A 21,682-nucleotide genomic window follows, 5' to 3' on the forward strand; every position below is an offset into this window, starting at 1 on the left:
TAAGAGGTAGAACCTATATGTAAATAAAGTAAAAATGAAGTTAAGATATCTCTATTTTTGTTTTTGTTAGTTTCATTCAAAAGAGCCTCCTTCATACTTGGCAAACTAGCTAAGTGGTGTGAAATACTCTACTTATTTTTATTTGCACTGTATTTATCTATTAAAATCACTCCTTAATGAGGACTTTTCAATATTAAAAAGTCTAAATGTTTATAACATGTACTATTAAAATATTGTACTTAAAATTGGAAAAAAAAGTATATACCCTAGTCACTCATCTCAGTGCTACTTCTTCAATTTCATCTTCTACAGAATCAACTGGCTTATGGTTTGCCTTTTTTAATCTGTGCCTGTTTGGATTAAAACCTCTTCCTTCGCTGAGGAAAAAGTCATCTTCATCATGTTCTCTACCCCTGCTGCTTTTGTCCCCAGGGAGACAAAAAGGGTCAGGGTCTCCCTTGTTGGCAGCCAGGGAATTCCGGTCACTGCTTTTAGAGGATCCGGTGCTGCTGGCACTGGTACCAAATAGCTGTTCCATCAGATTGGCTTTTTTCTCTTTTCTTGTGGTTAAATCTGCACTGTCTTTACTACTAAGTTTCTCTATACTGTTTCTTTGGAAATCCAACAGGCTACTTTTTTGGCTAAATGGACTGGACTTCCTTGTGTTTGCAAATGAAGGCACGTAGCTGCCAAATGCAAGCTCATTTGGAGAGAGTGGGCTTCTGATACTTCCTGGAGTCTGACCATCTCCTTTTGAAGTTAAAACACTGATCTCTTGTAAGTGATGCCCATTAAATAATCTCTCTGAGGAGTCGGAGAACATGTATGGTTTGGGGCTTCTCTTTGGGGAGTGCAATTTAGATTCCAAATCAGGTAGCAACGGCAGAGCAGGACATTTTAGATTCAGAGACTCTTGTTCTCTGCTGATTTCCTTCAGTTTAGCAAGTAGCAGTTCTCTCTTCAGTCTGTCTTCTTCCTCTTCATCAGTATTTTGAATTTGGTACATTTCCACTTGGTATCTTCCAGTTTCCAATGCTGGTTTTTCTTCTCTCTCCAGCATAGATGCCTTTTCCTTTTGCTTTTTAGCAAGTTCTTCTCTTTCCCATTCTGTATGAAATCAAATTTTAAAACTGAAATTTATAACAGTCAATATTTTTAAACATAAAATCTCAACTCTCATCTTTGACAAAACAAGTCTTTATTTAATTTGGGCATTATCGGTATAGTGAAAATGGACACCATAAGGAGGGCGGTGGGATGGATGGGGAAGACTTATCTTAAACTTAAAAATGAATGGAACCTATGGATGTCATATCCTGAGACAGACACATCACTTATGTAATATTCTGACAGAAGATGCATTAACCTGAATCTAAGAGAAAGCTTCAGATAAACCACAAATGAACATTCTATTTTTTAAAAAATGGGTCTGTATTCATCAGTAATATCAACCTCACAAAGTATTTTTTTAAATGCTATGAAGGACAATACTGTGTCAGCTGATAAAACTAATGTAGACAGCAGATTAGAGAAATGGGTTGTATCAAACTAAAATTTACTGAGGTTGAAAATTATACTGGAATGAAATATTAAGAGAGTGTCCTTATTTTGGAGAAAATATACATGAAAGTATGTTAGGTCTACAACTTAAACAGTTCTTTGGCTATTGCTACTTTGCTATAATTTTGAAATGACTTCCAGGTAAAGAAATAAAAAATATTAACATATGTAAGAACACTGTGCATTTGGTAATTTTAGTGAATGGCAAACATTCTCACTGATGTAAGAAATCATTCCACATAAACTCCGGGAAAAATATAAGTCATAAAGGACAAAGAAAAGTGACAGTCTGTTACTTTATTCCTTTTACTGGTACCTAAAAAGGATTGAACAGAACACCTAATTGTCTATTCTACAGTTTAACATGTGAAAGCATCTTCCTCTCTGAATTAGCCAATAGTGATGTAAATATAGCTTCTATTCAACTGTTATATTGTTTTAAATCCATATACTAATTAAATAATTACCAGTAGTCACAATTTTATGTTCCATTAACTTTGAGAGGGGAAAAAAGGATTTCTCTGTAAGCAGCTACTATATAATAAAATACAATCAAAGGATTAGCCTCATCTATACCTTTAAGACCTTTTATTCAGACGGAAATTAATTTTATTCCTGAACTTCACTTATAGTATCTGAAACCATGCGAATTGGTTCACTAAACTGCCACACTACTGGTTGAACATTAACTTATTAAAATCAACGAGAAATTATAGGAATATATTCAGGACCTCACAATTCATTAATTTTAACGCTTGGGCTAGTCTACACACTAAAGAGTTTCAAGGTCAAGACAATAAAGCGGGTTGTACTTCAGCCATATCTTAATCAAACTTTAATTAATATACAAATAAATTTTTCCCTTCGCCTGAATTTTTGAAGGTAACTTTGTCATTATCCCCTACCACAGTTAACAATCTTTTCTTGGTCTGTATATCCAATTCACTCTTCAGCTGGAAGACATTAGGGGATGTTAACCCTTTCCCAAGGGATGCTGACTCATCACTTGCTTAAACAAACTCACCATCCTCCAGCTTCTCAACCTCTTGTTTTACAACATGGCTTCTTTGATCTTTAGCAAAATTTTCTTCTCTTTCCTCAACTGGGTTTAGAATCCCTGCTTCTTCATACTCATCTCTCTCTTGAGATTTCAGGTCCTATTACACATTGTTAAAAAAAAAAAAAAGGGAGAAGCTACTTAAATATTGTCGATTTATCTCCCATTAAGTGTGATACCAACTGAGAAATTAAAGCAAGTTTTTCAGTAAGTCAGAAGTAACATCTTTTGAAAGATGCTTCAAAAGCATACAGGTTTATTTCTTAAAGAAGCATTTATAAGCTATATCAAAACCAATCCTATATAATAAAAGGCTAATATGCAAATTGTCCCCTTGGGAGTTCGACTGACTGGGACTTCAACTGCTCACTATGACATGCACTCACCACCAGGAGGTGGCGCGGAATGAAGGAAAGCCCCGATCGGCCCTGATTGCCGGCCAGGCCTAGGGACCCTACCCATGCACAATTTCATGCACTGAGCCTCTAGTATAATATAAGTAAAGTCAATACCCTACATAAAATTCCGAAGAAACAAGTTTCAGATATATCCTTGTTCTGTACATTTCACAACAAAATCTGATTCAGTTAACCAGAAAAGCTATTAACTAACTATAAAGACCATCAGAGATGGTGCTGAATTGTAACACAGGCAGAAACAATTACTGACTCAAGTTTATGTTAGGATTTGAGTCTCACCTATACCTTTAGGCCCAAAGCCTTCAGTTAATAAATTTTGTAATATTTAAATCAAATAAGAATATCAATTTAAATTCCTAGTTTCTGATGGTCCCTTTCAGGTGTGTAATTTTTCTTAACAACAGTAAAATATCTATTAGTATTATTAGTAGTCTTATATTAGTTGAGTACTATCCCCTAGTATCCATCTTCCCCTCCTCCCTTTTAGTTACAAAATACTTGAGTTTTAGCAGAGAACAGGGCTGCTTACCTGGAGACTACACTGAGTAGCCTCCCTTGCAGCTAGACAGGACCAATAAGGTATGAGTGAAAGTACTATATATACAACTTCTGATCACATGTATAAAAGCAAAAGCTGCTTGCCCTTTACTTCCTTATTCCTCCTTCTCATAGGGGTGGTGAGCCATTTTCAAGCATAGAGAAGAGGACTACACTCTTTAAGATGGAAGAGCAATAAGACAGAGGATGGAATAAAGCTGTCTACTATTCTGGACCACCCATTGACCTTCAGTCTATTACAAGAAAAAGAAACTTGTATTTTGTCTGAGCCATTGTATTCTGGGTCTCTTTCTAAAAGCAACTTGGCCTGTACTTTAACTTCCATTTGCTGAGGCCCTTTAAAAGTGGCGGGATCAGTCTTAAGAGCTTCATAAACTTCATTATTAGTTATTACCACAACCCTAAAAGGTAACACACCCCTACTGTATAAATTAGGAAATTGCAACTCCAAGAAGCAGTACAACTCAAATGTCAGAACCAGAATTTAACTAAAAAGCAGTGTTAATTCCAAAGCTATCCCCTTTTCACTCTATCAAGTTGCTGTTCCTGCAACGGAATCTTCTAACCACCAAATATTTTTATTCTCTTGAAGAATTATGCCCTAGCTGGTTTGGCTCAGCAGATAGAGCGCTGGCCTGTGGACAAAAGGGTCCCGGGTTCGATTCAAGTCAAGAGCACATGCCCAGGTTGCAGGCTCGATCCCCAGTAGGGGGCGTGCAGGAGGCAGCCAATCAATGATACTCATCATTGATGTTTCTCTCTCTCTCTCTCCTTTCCTCTCTGAAATCAATAAAAATATTAAAAAATGAATTACTTTGTTATTCCATATTTTACCCTTTTGAAAAGAAAAATTAACATGATCTCTAGTCTCAATGATAGAGCAGATAGAGCTAACTTGTCTAAATTGTAAAACAAAATAAAAAACTAGAGTATACATAGGAACAAAGTCCATCCTTTCAAGAAGAGATCTCAGGGTCACAGGAAAACGTACAAAAAGCCCAAAAATATAGGATTATGTAGACTATGATGGCTCTCTGCTACACGTTTCCTTTGGATTTCAAACTAAACACGAAAGAGAAAAACCTCTTAGAGTAAAGTACCTTCTGGTATTCAGAACAGAAGTCCTATGAAATGAACGTCTGACACAGACCCACGGAATGTTACTCTAATTTGAATGGTATAAAGTCATATTCATGGCAATTACTTTGCTCAGCTTTCATCTAACTTGCAACATTTTATTACATAGAAGGCCCCCCAAATTAAATGCAGTCAAATTCTAACAAATCATTTGAAAGCTACTATAATTTGCTTTTAAACATGAAAACAAGGATTCTGAGGGACTACTTTGGTACACACAAAGTAACACACTTAGTAAATTTTTCTTCCCTTCTACTTCCAACCCACATGGTACAAGCAACCTTTCTGAAGCATCTGAAAGATGCAATGTGAACTAAGAGTCAGTCCACAACAATTTAATAAAATATACAGATGTAGCATTAGTGTCACTGCTGAAATTTTAAAATGTTTGATTTTGTGTTGTAGGAATAACTTCAAACCCTGAATTGGGTACCCAACCATACTGCTGAACTCACCAAAGTAAGAAGTTCGGGTTCCCATTTGTTTTCATAACACATAACTGTTTGTGGTATAATAGGAAAGTCATCCAGCGTGAAGTCTTCACTGGTTTGCACTCCTTTTGTACACTGAGATGTAAAATCACTCTGGCATGCAGCTTGGAACACCATGAAAATTATAAAAAAAAATGTCTAATTGTATTAAACAGTGCTAAGATATATGGAATTCAGCTTATATGTATATTTACCATCTAAATGAGATAATGCATATTTTGCTTAGCTCCAAGACTACTCACATTAATATTTTTGTTTCTAGGATTTACTGGCAATTACATAATTTGAGAACAATTCTGACAGGTAAATCCTAGTAAGCATTTACAAAATTTACGTTTCTAACTTTTTGTAATTTACAGAAGAGGGAAATTATACCTTTATTTAAAAAAATATAAATATATTTTCATAACAATAACAAAATATTTAGGAATGAAATGACTGCTTTAAAATACTCTGGGGGAAAAGTATTACAATTAGTACAATATATAACTTAAAGTTAGGTGATATAAAGGTTCATTATATATCGAATTAGTAAAACGTACAGCTGTTAAAATTAGGTGATATGTAAATAAAGGTTCATTACGCTATAATATCTAGTTTGGGGTATGCTTATAAAGAAATTTTTTTATAAGTTATGTAAAATATAACTTGTGAACTCAGAAAAACTTGACAAAGTTGAAAGAATTTCTGAAAACTATTTAATATTAAACTAGTCAGTAGTTTAAAGGAAACTTATTAAATTTTATTTCAATGAAGTTCTTTCCCTTTTGCCTTCCTTCTATTTCAGAATTTATTTTGTTATTAGTAATAGCTACCACATGTTTTTCAACAATAATAGCTACTATACCATTTTTTCTTGATATATGTTCTTTTTCTTTCTTTAGAGAAGACTTTGGTAGACGATTAGAATATATGTTTTTTATATCCAGTTCTCTCTCCTTTTCCTGAAAACAAATCCAATACGATTAAGGACACAGAGTCTCAGTTTAAAACAAAAATCCTCACGTTGTCAATTGGTACTTTACTTACCAATTGGAATATCTAGTTCAGCTTCCCTTTATAAACTACCTAACTATAGGAAGGAATGTCTCTAGGACCTTCAGGTTAGGATAGAGCAATGATTCTCCCTACAAAATCGGATATGTAATAACAGTTAAAAAATAATGAGAGAAAATAAGGCAAAATTAATTTTCTACCCAATCCTACCTGATAGAGCTAGTACTGTCCTACCTAAACTGTCTTCCAGGTTCAGCAATAGAGACAAAGAATTTAGTTATAGTGTCTCTCAAATGTGAGTTATAAATTATTAAGTTAAAAATGAGATCTTTTTGTAAAAAAAAAGGACTCTTGTTCATTTGGGGACTATAGCCTTCTCTGATAATTTGATTAAAAGAGTAAAAATTCTATGCAAGGTAATGTCTAAACACTAAATTTTACACAACATTTCAATCCATCAATGAGCTCAGGAGAGAATGAAAAGAATACCTGTTTTAACAAAGTAATTCGAATGTTTCTTCTAAAAACTATGAAAATGAAGGGCATTATTTAAAATAACTTTAAAAATAATTAAGCATAGTGTTATCTGAGGAAGAACACTGAATTATTCAAACATGTGACAGAAAAACTCTAGTTTCCATAATTTTCTTCCAGGATTTTATAACTTAAATACATTATATCATTACTGTATTCAATGTTTCATTTTTGACATATGTTTTTATTGACTTCAGAGACGGAGAGAGAGACAGAAACATCAATGATGAGGACTGGCTGCCTCCTGCATCCGGGGCATGTGTCCCAACCAGGGATCCAACTAAAACCTCCTGGTTCATGGATCAATGCTCAACCATTGAGCCATGCAAGTTGGGCAACAAACCTTTTCTTTATAAGTGCTGAAGATGATATTGGAATTTTGTAAGTTATACTGTATCACTGTATAAAATATTAAGTTTTCATCTAATAAATATTATAGGGAGAATATAATGATTTAAAATAAAATTCTTACCTTTAACTTATGATGCAGTTGTTGTAGCTCCTTTTGAAGAACTTTATTTTCATCATGAGCATTATATGCCCTTTTCTTTTCAGCAAGCAACTGTCGTTGGAAACTGTTACTACTCAGTTCAAGGTTTTTTGATAGTTCCTATGGTATGTGTACACATAAAAAAAGTGTTTAAAAATAATTCAGCAATAAAACAATGCACTTAGCATCAAAGTGATTTTTTTAGCAGTACTGTATAAGACATGGAAACCAAGCTGGGGTTAGTGTTCATAAACAAGCTATAAAATAGACTGACCAACAATTTAATACTTAGCTATTGTTCCTTTCTTTGTTTTTCACAATGATTTATAAATAATTTCTTAAGCATTTGTCTGAAGCGTACATGAATAGTGATTTAAGTTGGGAACAAAGAAAGTTAAAGGATGTGATAAGAAACACAGGCTTTTGAGAATCATTGGGCAAATAGATACATAGCATTAATCAAGGTGCAGAGATTACCTTGTAAAATATTTTTAAGTAAAAACAATGGGCAGTTCCATGGTCTTCAACATGTTTCATAAAGTTTGTGAAAGAATTTGTTAAATATTTTCTTTTAGGTAATGTCAGCATCATGGTGGCTTGAGTCATTCCTTTTTCTCTCCCCTTTGACTTACAACTAATCAGACATCCATAATGGAACGAAAGTGCCTCTCTGCACAGCACACCAGGAAACTCAAGAGATCACCCACATGTACACCCAAAAGTGGGTGGACTGGGTCTCACAGAAGGCTGCAGAGCCAGGAAAGGGGCAGCAGAGGTAGGCCGCATAACCTTGCTGGCAGAGGAGGTGAAGGGTGAAGGTAGTGAACAGAAAGGTCTGCTCTGCTGTGCATGCTGCAGCTGGAGAACCCACTGCTCTCTCAGAAGAGACCAGAGTCACTAGGTGGATGAAAAGGAAAGGGAAGAAGGCAGACAGAGTTGAAGGAATATGTTTCCTTCTATAGGCCTCAGGATACTGGCAAAAGATCCACCCACAGACCTCTGAGGATCCCTCTATATAGGCACACCTAAAGCCACACACACCTTCCCAATAGCTTTTAAATTTTTTTTTAATAGAAGAAGGGTTCCTAATTATGAACCTACTGAACTGTTAGAATCAAAGTAAACAAAGGTGTTCACTATGTCAAATGCAGCAGCAGAGGGACTCTTCATCAGACAGAATGAAAAATTATGGTAACAATATCACAAAAAGAAAATGACAATATTCCCAACTATTTTACCTTTGGGATGTTTAATGTAAACCTCATTGTAACCACAAAGCAAATACCTACACCAGAGATATGAAACATAAAAAAGGAGGGGGAGACTGAGCAAATCATCATGGAAAACCACCAAACTTACAAAGGTAGACAGAATCAGAGTCAGAACTGTGATATCACTGATAAAGAATTCAAAATGATTGAATTGAAGAAATCCAACAAGCTACAAGAAGACTCAGAAAGGCAATACAATGACTTTGGGATAAAATTGATAGAAGAAATATTTTACCAAAGATACTGAAATTCTAAAAGAACCAAATAAATTCTGGAGCTAGAGAATTCAATAAAAGTTATGAAGAATGCATTACAAAGCACTAGAAATAGAGCAAATCAGATGGAAGAGAGCACTAAAATGAAGAAACCCTATAAGAACTGTTAGACTGCATTAAAAGAGCCACCATAAAATTAATGGGTAAACCAAAAGAAGAAGAGGAAAAAGGGAGCAGAAACTTACTTAAAGACATAATAGCTGAGAAATTCCCAAACCTGAGAAAGGAACTGCACATTCAAGTCCATGAAGCTAATGTGACACCATATTATCTCAACACAAAAAGACCTTCTCTAAGTCACATTATATTAAAACTGTCAAAAGTTAATGACAAAGTATGTTAAAGGCAACCAAGGGGTGGTGGTGAGGGGAGACCCAGTAACCTACAAGAGAATGCACATTAGGCTATCAGTCAATTGCTAGCAGAAATGCTATAGGCCAAAAGAATGAAAAGACATATTCAAAAGATTATAAAACTAAAATTGCCAGCCAAGATACTCCATCTAGCAAAGTTACCCTTCAGATATGAAGGAGAAATAAGGCTTTGGCAAACAAAGGAGCTCTTCAAGTTGAAATGAAAAAAACAAAACAAACAAAAAAAAGTACACAAAACTCTGATTAAGGTGATATAATTAGAAAACTAATTTTTTTAGAATAGTATACTAAACAATTATAGCATAAAGTTTAACTACAGCTATTACAACTTGGTAACAAAATCACAGCATAAAAAGATAATTTGTGACATAAAAAATACAAGAGGGTAGGATAAAAAGATGAAACATTTATATATATATAAGTGAATAAAAACAAGTTGCTATCAGCAGAAAAAGGACTATTTTATCTTTGGGATGTTTTATGTAAACCTCATTGTAACCACAAAGCCAAATACCTAAACCAGAGATATGAAACATAAAAAAGGGAGGGAGACTGAGCAAATCATCATGGAAAACCACCAAACTTACAAAGGTAGACAGAATCAGATGGAAATAATGAAAAGTCATTGTATATAGACATACAAGTCCAATACAACCAGAAAACAAAAGGTAATATGGTGATAGTAAATCCTTACATATCAATAATCAATTTAAATATAAATGTATTGAATTTATCAATCAAAAAGTACAGAATGGGTGGATAAGTAAAAAACAAGACCCTACTACATGCTGCCAACAGGAGACTTATTTTAACTCTAAAAACACATACAGACTCAAGTGAAAGGATGGCATATGATGTTCCAAGCAAATGGAAATCAAAAGACGGCAGCCATCCTTTTATCAGACAAAACAGACGTCAAGCCAAAGGGTAACATGAGGCAAAGAAGATCATTATATAATGATAAAGGGGTCATTACATCAAGAAGATGTATCAATCAATCATAAATATTATATGTTCCAAATGCCCAAGCACTGATATATATTAAGCAAATAATAATGAATTTTAACAGAGAAAAAGACAATATAGTAATACTAGGGGACTTTAATACCCTACTATCAGCAATGAATAGATTGGCCAGGCAGAAAATCAATAAGTAAATGTTGGCATTGAACCACACTTTAGAAACAATTGCACTTAAGAGATATAACAGAACATGCCATTCAACAGCAACAGAATATACATTCTCAAGTGCACATAAAACATCCTCCAGGAAAGATCATATAATTGGACAAAACAAATCCAAGCATATTTAAGATTGAAATCATACCAACTATCTTTTCTGACCAAAATGGCAAGAAAATAAGAGAAAAATGAGAGGATCTACAAATAAGTAAAAACTAAACAATACACTTTTAGACAACCATTGAGTCAAAGAAAAAAAGGGAAGTAAAAATTTTCTAAAAAAAAAAAAAATTATCTTTAAACAAATACAAATGGAAATACAAGCCAAATCTAATGGCATGCAATAAAAGCAGTTCTGAAAGGAAACTTTATAGCAATAAATTCATACATTAAGAATTTAGAAAGACCTTAAATAAGCAACCTAACTTTACACCTTAATGGACTGGACAAAAAAACAAATTAATCCCAAAGTAGCACAAAGAAGGAAAAAATAAAGACCTGGGAAATGTAGCAGAAACAAAGGGAGGAAGCCAAAATGAGAAGACAAACATGTCCCAAATGAAAGAATAGGACACAACTCCACAAAAAGAACTAAACAAAAAGAAAAGCAATACAGAGTTCAAAACACTGGTGACAAGGATGCTCAAATAACTTAGGGAAAGAATAGATGAAGTTAGAACCTCAACAAAGAGATAAAAACCATAAAAGAACAGTAAAAAATGAAGAATACAATAACAGAAATGAGAATATATTGGGGAAGGAGAATAACAGCAGAATAGATGAAGCAGAGGACTGAATCAGCTTCCTGTAACAAGGTAGCAGAAAGCACCCAATCAGAATAGCAAAAAGATATAATAATTGGGGGGAAAAATGAGGATAGTTTAAGGAAACTCTGGGACATAAAGTATACCAACATTTGCATTACAGGGGTACCAGAAAGAGAAGAGAGAGCAAGGGATTGAAAACTTATTTGAAGAAATAATGACCAAAATTTCCCTAACCTGGCTAAGAAAATAGACATACAAGTCCAATAGGTTCAAAGAGGCCCACATGAAACATAAGTAAAATGCCAAAGCAAGAATATTAAAAGTAGCAAGAGAAAAACAATTATTTACATACAAGGGAACTCCCATAAGACTATCAGCAGATTTTTCAACACAAACTGCATATCAGAAGGTACTGGCATAACTAAGATTACTGTACTAGCAAGGCTATGATTTAGAACAGAAAGGGAGATGAAGAGTTTTCCAGACAAGAAAAGGATAAAGGAGTTCATCACTGCTAAACCAGTATTAAGAGAAATGTTAAAGGAACTTCTTTAAGTACTTACGAAAGATAAAAAATATAGGAAAGAAAACAATTCTCACTGAAAAGGACACTTAGTAACCAGTCGAATAATCAACTACAAAGCTAATACAAAGGTTAAGAGGCAAAGTGGGAAGATCATGTGTAATTAGAACAACAAATTAAGGGACACATACAAAAGAAGTAAAAAAATAAACACATAAATGTAGAGGAGGTGAGTAAAACATGTAGTGATTTCAACTGATAATAGACTGAAATAAACATAGCTTGGTATATATGAAGCACATGATAACCACAAACCAAAATCTACAAGAAATAAAGAGAAGGAATCCAAACACAACAGTACAGAAAGTTATCAACATACAAGAGAATAAGAAAGGAAGGAGAACTACAAAAACAATCAGAAAACAATGAACAAAATGTCAAAAGTTACATACCTATCACAAATTACTTTAAATGTTCCAACCAAAAGGATGGTTAAATGGATCAAAAAACAAGACGCATACTTATATTGCCTGCTAGAGACCCACTTCAGATTGCAAGACACACCAAGACCGAAAATAAAGGGATTGAAATAGTTATTTCATGCAAATGAAAGTGAAAAAAGCTGGGGTAGCAATAGTTGTATTAGACAAAATAGACTTTAAAACAAGGGCTGTTCAAACAGATAAAGAAGGGTATTTCATAATGATAAAGGGACCATTTCAACAAGAGGATATAACGCTTGTATACATCTACACACCCAATGTAGGAGCACCTAAATACAGGGTGTTCCAAAAAATGTATACATACTTAGAATAATTATTAATTTCAATGGGTTAAATCCAATATCGCCATCAACTGTTAAGTGTATACACAATTTGGGGGGACACCCTGTATATAAAGCAAATATTGACGGACATAAAGGGAGAGATCAACATTAATAGTCCCAGTAGGGGACTTAAACACCCCACTGATTTCAATGGGTAGATTATCTACACAGAAAATCAACAACAACAAAAAGTCATCTTAAATGACACATTTGGCCATACGGACTTAATTGATATTTTTAAACATTTAACCCCAAAGCAGCAGAATATTCATTCTTTTCAGGTGCATTTTCAAGAATAGACCACATGTTGGGCCACAAAACAAGTGTCAATATTTAAGAAGATTTAAATCATATTAAACATCTTCTCTGATCATAATTGTATGAAACTAAAAATCAAGTATAAGGAGAAAACTGAAAAACACACAAAACACATGGGACTGAATAACATGATACTAAACAATGAATGGTTTAGTAATGAGATCAAGGAAGAACTAAAAATACCTTGAGACAAATGAAAATGAAAACTTACTGACCCAATATGTAAAGGACATAGCTAAAATAGTTCTAAGAAGGAAATATACAGCAATACACATCTACCTCAAGAAACAAAAATCTCAAACAATCTAACTTTACACCTAAAGGAATTAGAAAAAGAACAAACTTTGCCCAAAATGAGTAGTGGCAGGAAATAATAAAAATCAGATTGGAAATATCAAAATAGAGTAAAAAAAAAAAAAATCAAGAAAACCTAGTATTGATTCTTCCAAAACAAACAAATTTCACAAACTTTACTCAGATTAATCAAGAAAAAATGAGGGGCCAAATAAATAAAAAATAAAATAAGAGAAGTGACAACTAATATCACAGAAATACAAAAGACTATAAGAAAGTAATAGGAAACAATTATCTGCCAACAAATTTTACAACCTAGATCAAGTATGTCAAACTGCTTGACATAGATGAAATGAACCAATTCCTCAAAACATACAATGTTCCAAGGCTGAATCAGGAAGAAACAGGTAATCTGAATAGACTAATAACTACTATCAAAATCAAATCCGTAATAAACAAACTCCCAACAAAGAAAGCCCTGGACCAGATGGCCTGCCTCACAGGAGAATTTTTACCAAAGGTTCGAAGGGAAATGAATACCTATCCTTCTCAAACTACTCCAAAAAATTGAAGATGAGGGAAGGCTTCCAAACTCATTTTATGAGGCCAGCATTACCCTTATACCAAAACCACAAAAAAGAAAATTATAGGTCAATATTCCTGATGAAATGGATGCAAATATCCTCAACAAAATATTAGCAACCCAAATTCAGCAATACATTAAAAAAAATCATACACCTAGATCAAGTGAGATTTATTCCCAGGATGCAAGACTGATTCAATATCCTCAAATCAGTTAATGTGTTGCACCACATAAACAAACTGAAGCCTAAAAATTATATGATATTAATAGATGCAGAAAAGGCAATTGACAAAATCTAACACCATTTATGATTTAAAAAAAAAATACCCTTAGCCATGTATTAAATACATTGCAAACAGTTAATTCATTTACAGTTCTGACTTTCCCCTTCCTCAGACACCTCTCTCAGCAGGCATTATTCCTATACTTTTCCCTTACCTTTGTTTTCCAAACTGTGTGTCAATTCTTAGCAATTCTAAGTCCTAACTCAGGGCTTTTGTTTAATACATATTTCTAGCAGGTAGTATCTATAATAATAAAAAGTAATATACTAATTAGACCAGACGTCCTTCTGGACAAAGCCAGGGCTGCGAGGGATGCCCAGGTTCTGGGTGCCTGCCAGCGGATAGGGAAGCTGGTGCCAGCAGCCGGGGGGGGGGGGCAGGGGGGGGGGGAAGGAAGGCCTACTCTTGCACGAATTTTGTGCATCGGGCCTCTAGTCTAATATAAGTTCCCTTTGAACAGTGATGGGATAGTACCATTTTCCTCTCTCATTTCAAGAAAAAAATACTTATAAAGATCTGCTATATTCTCAGACTAGTAAATCAACATTCTTCCACCTACCTCTTATGTCAGTTTTCATTTTGGGGAGTAGGGGCACACCTGCCCAAAAGATGTCTTTCCGAAATGTTGAAAGGAGTAAAAACAGAAAGTATTGCTCATGTGGCATTTCTTATACAATGGCTCCAAAATGTCGGTTTCATACACTACAGCTATTATATAGTACTTTCAATTTAGAGAAATAATCAGATAATCAAATAGTGTATTTCCCCCAAATAACTATGACCCACAGAATTAAACATTCATCTATTAACATGTGGTCCTTAATCTTTTGCATCTTTCTCTTAAATATATGTTAAATTTTTCCTAATCTCTTACTGAGAAATACTAAAAAGTCTTCAAATGATGAAATACAATAAGCAATCTTAATAGAGCACATTAAATACCCAATGAAAAATAATACAAAAAAGCATAATTAGAAGCTGTAGAAACTTTACCTTAATTTTTCTCTCAGTGTCATCTAATTTTAACTCAGCTGCAACTAGTTTCTTTGCCAAATCATCTCGCTCAGGTAGGTGTCTAGCTTCAGAGATCATTTTCAGTTTCTTTAAGGAAAATTTTGTCTTAAATAGTTCACCTTCTGCATCTTTCACCTTTTTCTCAGTTGCCCGTTCTTTGTCCTGAGATTTTCGTAAGCGTTCTTTGAGTGCTGTAATCTCATTGTTATGACGAGCAATAAGTTGTGATATTTCATTTTCTGTATCTTCAAACTTATTCAGGGCTTTCTCCTGTCTGTATTGAAGCCTTTTCAAAGCTTTATTTTCTTTTAGCTGTTCAGCTAACTTGACCTGGAGTTCAGTCACTTCATTCTGCAATTCACTGATTTTTAGCAGTCTTGCAGAAAGAACCCGTTTTGTAACGAGATCAATATCTTTCCGAGGTGGCTCCCTATTGAGGCTATGGGAGCGAAATCCCACTCGGCCTTCCTTTCTGTTTGATGGACCCTTAGGACTTGCTTTCTTAGGGGCTAAAAATGAAACAGTAATATTGTAAAATGAAAAAGCTGTACCAAATATATTATTTTTCATTCTAACAAGTGGATCCATAATATTACTTATTTTGTTCCTTAAAATCTGATTTTACAATATTTAGTTAAATATCAGATTTTATTTAGAGCTCTTAATATAATGTTTTTATTAAGAAAGGTTTGGAATCTTTCAAAGAAAGGTAAAAAATATTCTCATCCATCAAAATGATATAACAATAGCTTATAAGGAATTGTTTGTCATTAATTTAAAGGATGGTTGTATCAGGATTTACCATTTTTAACTTTATAAGATGACAAGTCAGAAATTTGAACATGGGTTTCATGAGCATTAGCATGGTGCCTAATAAACACTGGACAAAACTGTGATATTCAGTCACTTGTGCCAAGGGATTCGAAATAGGAAAATGTAAGTTTTCTCTAAATTAATTAGAACTCTTCTTTTTTATTTGGTGAAGAGGATGACAACACATTGAACAGTGAGAAGATTTGGGTTTATAACTAAGATTTACCACCTAATAACTCCTTGGCCAGTTCAATAAACCCTCCCAGGTCTATTTTCCCCACCCACAAAATGAGGACAATACCACCTTACATAATTATGCTGTTTTGAAGATTAAATGAAGTATGCTTGTAAAACAAAGTTCTCCACAAATATTTTCTGCCAGTAATAAGAACTTAATCCCATTTATTAGTGATTGAAAATGAAAAATACTCCAGCAGTACTGATGTGATTCTAAACGCTTTATCAGGGGCTTTCTTTTTTTTTTTTTTTTTTTTATATTTTATTGATTTTCTACAGAGAGGAAGAGAGAGGGATAGAGAGTTAGAAACATCGATGAGAGAGAAACATCGATCAGCTGCCTCTTGCACATCCCCTACTGGGGATGTGCCCGCAACCAAGGTACATGCCCTTGACTGGAATCGAACCTGGGACCCTTGAGTCTGCAGGCCGACGCTCTATCCACTGAGCCAAACCGGTTTCGGCAGGGGGCTTTCTTTTGTGTGATGCTCACATCAAAAACATCTGACATAATTTGAGAACAAGATAAAAACTAAATACTACATCCTAAAAATATAAGCATGTGAAATCCCTGAAGTATACATATTAGATGCCAACATTTCACAGAAATCTGGAATGTTATTATTTTTAATAAAAGTTCATTAAACTTAGGCCTCCTTATACAGAACACCTTCCCTTTTAAAAAAAAAAAAATATTTTATTTGCTTATTTACATAATGGAATCAGGGTATTCCTGGCTGGTGAGATGGGTAGGAAAAGGTTGGGTTTTCTAGGAGGGGTTTGTTGTTTTTTACTCTGGAATGCATTTCCTTCTTGAAAAAATGCAGTCACCTTGGAGATTCAAGTTCATTATTCTTAACTATGACAAATATCCAGAAGCCTCTTTAAAAGGGAAGGTGGCCGAAACCGGTTTGGCTCAGTGGATAGAGCGTTGGTCTGCCGACTGAAAGGTCCCAGGTTCGATTCCGGTCAAGGGCATGTACCTTGGTTGCGGGCACATCCCCGGTAGGGGGTGTGCAGGAGGCAGCTGGTCGATGTTTCTCTCTCATCGATGTTTCTAGCTCTCTATCCCTCTCCCTTCCTCTCTGTAAAAAATCAATAAAATATATTTTAAATATATATATATTAATCTTGTTTCCATTATAACACAGTTTAATAGGAAACTGAATGGTGATCTCAAGTCTGAACTTTTGCAGTAAGCACTATATTACCCAGTGGAAGTAATTTTACTCAATCTAAAATGCCTCTTAACCACTTTATATCAATGCTTTTCACTACTTCTTAAAACTGAAGACAAAGAAAGGTACGTTTTGTTTTGTTTTGTTTTGTTTGCCTTTACAGTACCTCCAAAACTCCAAAAATAAGCATTTATTGAGAAAGAAAATGAAGAGCCTTAATTATGGTTCTTTCTTTTGTATATATTATGACTTTGAATATAACAAAGGCTAATACAGTACCATAAGCAACATTTATATAAATTTACAAAAATATAGTCTATTCAAACTGTAAATCAGTTCATTCCCATGCATATATTAATAAACATATTAATAGAAGAGTTTCATTCATGCAAGCTTTCCTTAAGTCCTTAAAATGAGTCTTCTACTGGACTCTCTTACAAAATGCTTACTTCTAGGTCTACTGGACTCTCTTACAAAATGCTTACCTTGGTGATGCACTTCGCTATCTGAAATTTGTCTTTTAGAATTTTTTTTCTTATTACTCCTATGTGAGGAGGGATTGACCAGCGATGACCGGCCAGAAGACTGTGGTGTAGTTTCAAAATCAGATGAACAATAATAGTAACGGTGTTTGTCTGCCTTATTTTCTTGGTCAGTGTCTGGACTTCTTTCTTTTTCCCCCATGATTTTGAAAAAAGTCTCTATTCACATAATTTCACAGATTCCTTTGTCCAGAAAAATCCATGACAAGCCTGAAGAGAACTTTTTAGTCTTTAGATCCAGGTGAAAATATTCACGTCTGTTTTCTCTATGTATCTGTAGTCCACAATTCACATTAGCAACCAGAAGAAACACTTTTTCCCCCCTACAATTAAGGAAGGTGAAAGAAAACACATTATATTTTGTGAAATACATTTTTACAGTTAATTACTATGAAAGACTAAAAGCAAAATAATGTACTACTTACATTTTTCAAAAGAGGCGATGATATAATCATCTATATTTTCACACATATTTACAGTATTTGAAGAAAAGACAAACAGTCATAGTCATGATAGAGAACATGTAAAATGCCTGACATATAATTGCTTCTGGATAAATATTAATTGTATTTGACCCCCTTGAATATTAAGATATGACTATAAATATGCAAATACTGATTTTTAAGAGCTGAATAACAAATAACCAGCTGTTTTCTTTGGGGGGAGGGGAGGTAAAGAACAAGCCTGCTAATAAGCACCAGGAAAAATATCTAAGATTGACTACATAAAAATGTAAAACTGAAGTATTAAATGTTAATCAAATTAAAACACTTGAAAAACATTTGCAACATGACAGAAAAATGGTTACCATTATTTACACATAAGAAAATACTCATACCACCTCATTAAAAAATTGGAGCCCAAAAGTTAAATGGTCAAAAACATGTTAAGATCCATAGCAGGCAATACAAGTGATAGGCACATAAAAATATTCCACCTCAAATACCTTTTTAAACCTATCAAATTATCAAAGATTTTTCAAAACAACACTTCATGCTGCTATCAAAATCCATAGAATTTTTAAAAAAATGTTGGCAAGAAAAATTAAAAATTTAATTATGCTTTTAATCTTAGATCCAATAATTCTAATCCCATATACCAATAACCCTAAAAATAGGGGAAAAGTTATGTGAAATGTTTAATTAAATACATTAAAAAAGGGGTGGGGCGCCCATGGCAGGGCTTTTCAGTTGGTTGGAGCATTTCCTGTGTGCACCAAAAGGTTAGAGGTTTGATGTTTTTCTCTCACATTGATGTTTCTCTCTCTCCCCATTCTTCTTTCAAATCAATAAAAACATATACTTGGGTCAGGATTAAAAAAAAAAAAAAAGCAACTTAAATGTCTAACCACTGTGCTATAATTAAGAACAATACTGTACACACATGTCAGAAAGGCTATCATCAGTGAATCCACAAACAAGTACTGTGAGGATGTGGAAGTAAGGAAACTCTTGTGCACTGTTGGTGGGAATGCAGATTGGTGTAGCCACTGTGGAGAACAGTATGGAGTTAACTCAAAAAATTTAAAATGGAACTACCTCAGGACCCAGCGATTCCGCTTTTGGGAATTAAGCCAAAGAAACCTGAAACACTAATTCCAAAGAACATATGTACCCCTATGTTCACTGCAGTGTATTTAAAATAGCTAAGGTCTGGAAGCAACCCTGTAGATCCATCAGTAGATGAGTGGAAAAAAAACTGTGGTACATTTACACAATGGAATACTACTCTGCCATAAAAAGGAAGAAAATTTTATCCTTGGTTGACAGCATGGATGGACCTGGAGATAAGCCAGTCAGAGAAAGACAAGTATCATATGATTTCATTCATTGTGGAATTTAATGAACAAACTTAACTACCAAGGAAAACGGACAGACTTATATAGATAGAGACCAGGCAGACAGCTCTGAGTGGGGTGGAAGGGGGTAGTGAGATTGAGCAAAAAAGAACAAAAAAGTGAGAGACATCTCATGGATGTGGACAACAGTGCAGTGATGGTTCAGGATAGAGGAAGAGAGGTAGGTAGAGGTGGAAGAGTGCATAGAGTGGCTAATGGTGATGAAAAATAAATAAAATTTTAAAAAGAACAATATTGTAAAATTCAATACAGCATAATATCATGCAGCTGCTAGAAATGTTTAAAAAAAGTTTGTGTTGACAAGCAAAATGTTTATACTATTATGGCAAAGAATTTAAACAGGTTTATACAATAGAATCTCAGCATAGTCATTGAATAAATAGTATTCAATCAGAACTAGGAACTGAAAAATATTTTCAAAGCAAAGGATACACATATACATCAAAATATTGTCTGTCTGGGCAACATGAATTTTAGATGATTTTATCTCTCTTAATATATTTTTATTTTTTAATAAAATGAAATTAGATTATTTTTATAATTACTATATTTTTTTTAATAATTAGAAGAAACAAAAATCCCACTGAAGAAGTTAGTGTTAAAAATATAGTGGTTCTTGCCAAAACTGGTTTGGCTCAGTGGATAGAGCGTCAGCCTGCGGATTGAAGGGTCCCAGGTTTGATTCCGGTCAAGGGCACATACATTGGTTGTGGGCACATCCCCAGTAGGAGGTGTGCAGGAGGCAGCTGGTCGATGTTTCTCTCTCATCGATGTTTCTAACTCTCTATCCCTCTCTCTTCCTCTCTGTAAAAAATCAATAAAATATATATATTTAAAAAATATATATAGTGGTTCTAACAATATGTGAAAAAAGACATACATTAGACAGCACTACAACTATTCATTGCATCACTACTGCAGTGGTTAGGGACTAAAACAATCAAAATGACCATCAATAAGGAACTGGCTACATATATTTAACCATCCACACAAAGTACAGAATTATGAAGCTATTTAAGGAATGAGGACTACCTTTGTATAGTCTCTCTAATCTGGAGTGATCTTCAGGACATATTAAGATGAAGAAAAGTAGATGGAGAAAAGCATGTAAAATATATTACCATTTACCAAAGATATCCTCTCTAATAAAAGAGAAACATGCAAACTGACCGTACCTTCGCTACACACACAAGCCACACCCACCAGCCAATCAGGGCAAGTATGCAAATTAACCCAACCAAGATGGCAGTTAATTTGCATATCCAGGCCTGAGTGAAGACTGAAGACAGCATAGAAAAAAGCCAAGCACTGCAGAAGGGAGCGAAGCTGCAGAGAAGCAAGCAAGCGGGGCGGCGGCGAAGGAAGGGAAGCCGGCGGGGTGGTGGAGACCGCATCAGGAAGCCCTATTGCAGGAATCTGGATAGATTCCAGTATATATATGTATGTATGTATGTATATGTGTGTGTGTGTGTGTGTATGTATGTATATATGTATATATAACTTATTTTATTTTTTTAAATAATCCAATTAATTTATTTTCCCATTTATTTATTTGCTAATTCAACAGGTTCTTTTTTTCTTTATTAAGGTATTACATATGTGTCCTTATCCCCCCCATTGCCTGCCCCCACTCATGACCTCACCTCGCTGGTGTCTGTGTCCATTGGTTAGGCTTATATGCACGCATACAAGTCCTTTGGTTGATCTCTCCCCCTAACCCCCATCCTCCCCTACCTTCCCTCTGAGGTTTGATGGTCTGATCGATGCTTCTCTGTCTCTGGATCTGTTTTTGTTCATCAGTTTATGTTGTTCATTCTATTCCACAAATGAGTGAGATCATGTGATATTTATCTTTCTCTGACTGGCTTATTTCGCTTAGCATAATGCTCTTCAGTTCCATCCACACTGTTGCAAATGGTAAGAATTCCTTCTTTTTTACTGCAGTGTAGTATTCCATTGTGTAGATGTACTACAGTTTTTTAATCCACTCATCTGCTGATGGGCACTTAGGCTGTTTCCAAATCTTAGCTATGGTGAACTGTGCTGCTATGAACATAGGGGTAAGTATATCCTTTCAAATTGGTGTTTCTTGGGATATATT

At 34.5% G+C, this 21,682-nt stretch overlaps 1 protein-coding gene across 1 annotated transcript in view; it reads right to left on the reverse strand.

The window, feature by feature from the left end:
• Positions 1–272: 272 nt before the first annotated feature.
• The window catches only part of LCA5 (lebercilin LCA5), a 35,387-nt gene continuing 13,977 nt past the window's right edge, over positions 273–21,682 (reverse strand). Inside the window, exons 3-9 of the mRNA XM_008142988.3 lie at positions 17,667–18,046; positions 14,933–15,462; positions 7,225–7,362; positions 6,070–6,166; positions 5,187–5,326; positions 2,585–2,717; positions 273–1,107 (exon numbers count right to left, since the gene is read on the reverse strand). Of these exons, the coding sequence (XP_008141210.2) occupies positions 275–1,107; positions 2,585–2,717; positions 5,187–5,326; positions 6,070–6,166; positions 7,225–7,362; positions 14,933–15,462; positions 17,667–17,865 (2,070 nt within the window). The 5' untranslated portion in view covers positions 17,866–18,046 and the 3' untranslated portion in view covers positions 273–274. The remainder of the gene's footprint in view (positions 1,108–2,584; positions 2,718–5,186; positions 5,327–6,069; positions 6,167–7,224; positions 7,363–14,932; positions 15,463–17,666; positions 18,047–21,682) is intronic.

Source organism: Eptesicus fuscus, chromosome 10 (genome assembly GCF_027574615.1).
Source record: "Eptesicus fuscus isolate TK198812 chromosome 10, DD_ASM_mEF_20220401, whole genome shotgun sequence".
Classification (NCBI taxonomy): domain Eukaryota; kingdom Metazoa; phylum Chordata; class Mammalia; order Chiroptera; family Vespertilionidae; genus Eptesicus; species Eptesicus fuscus.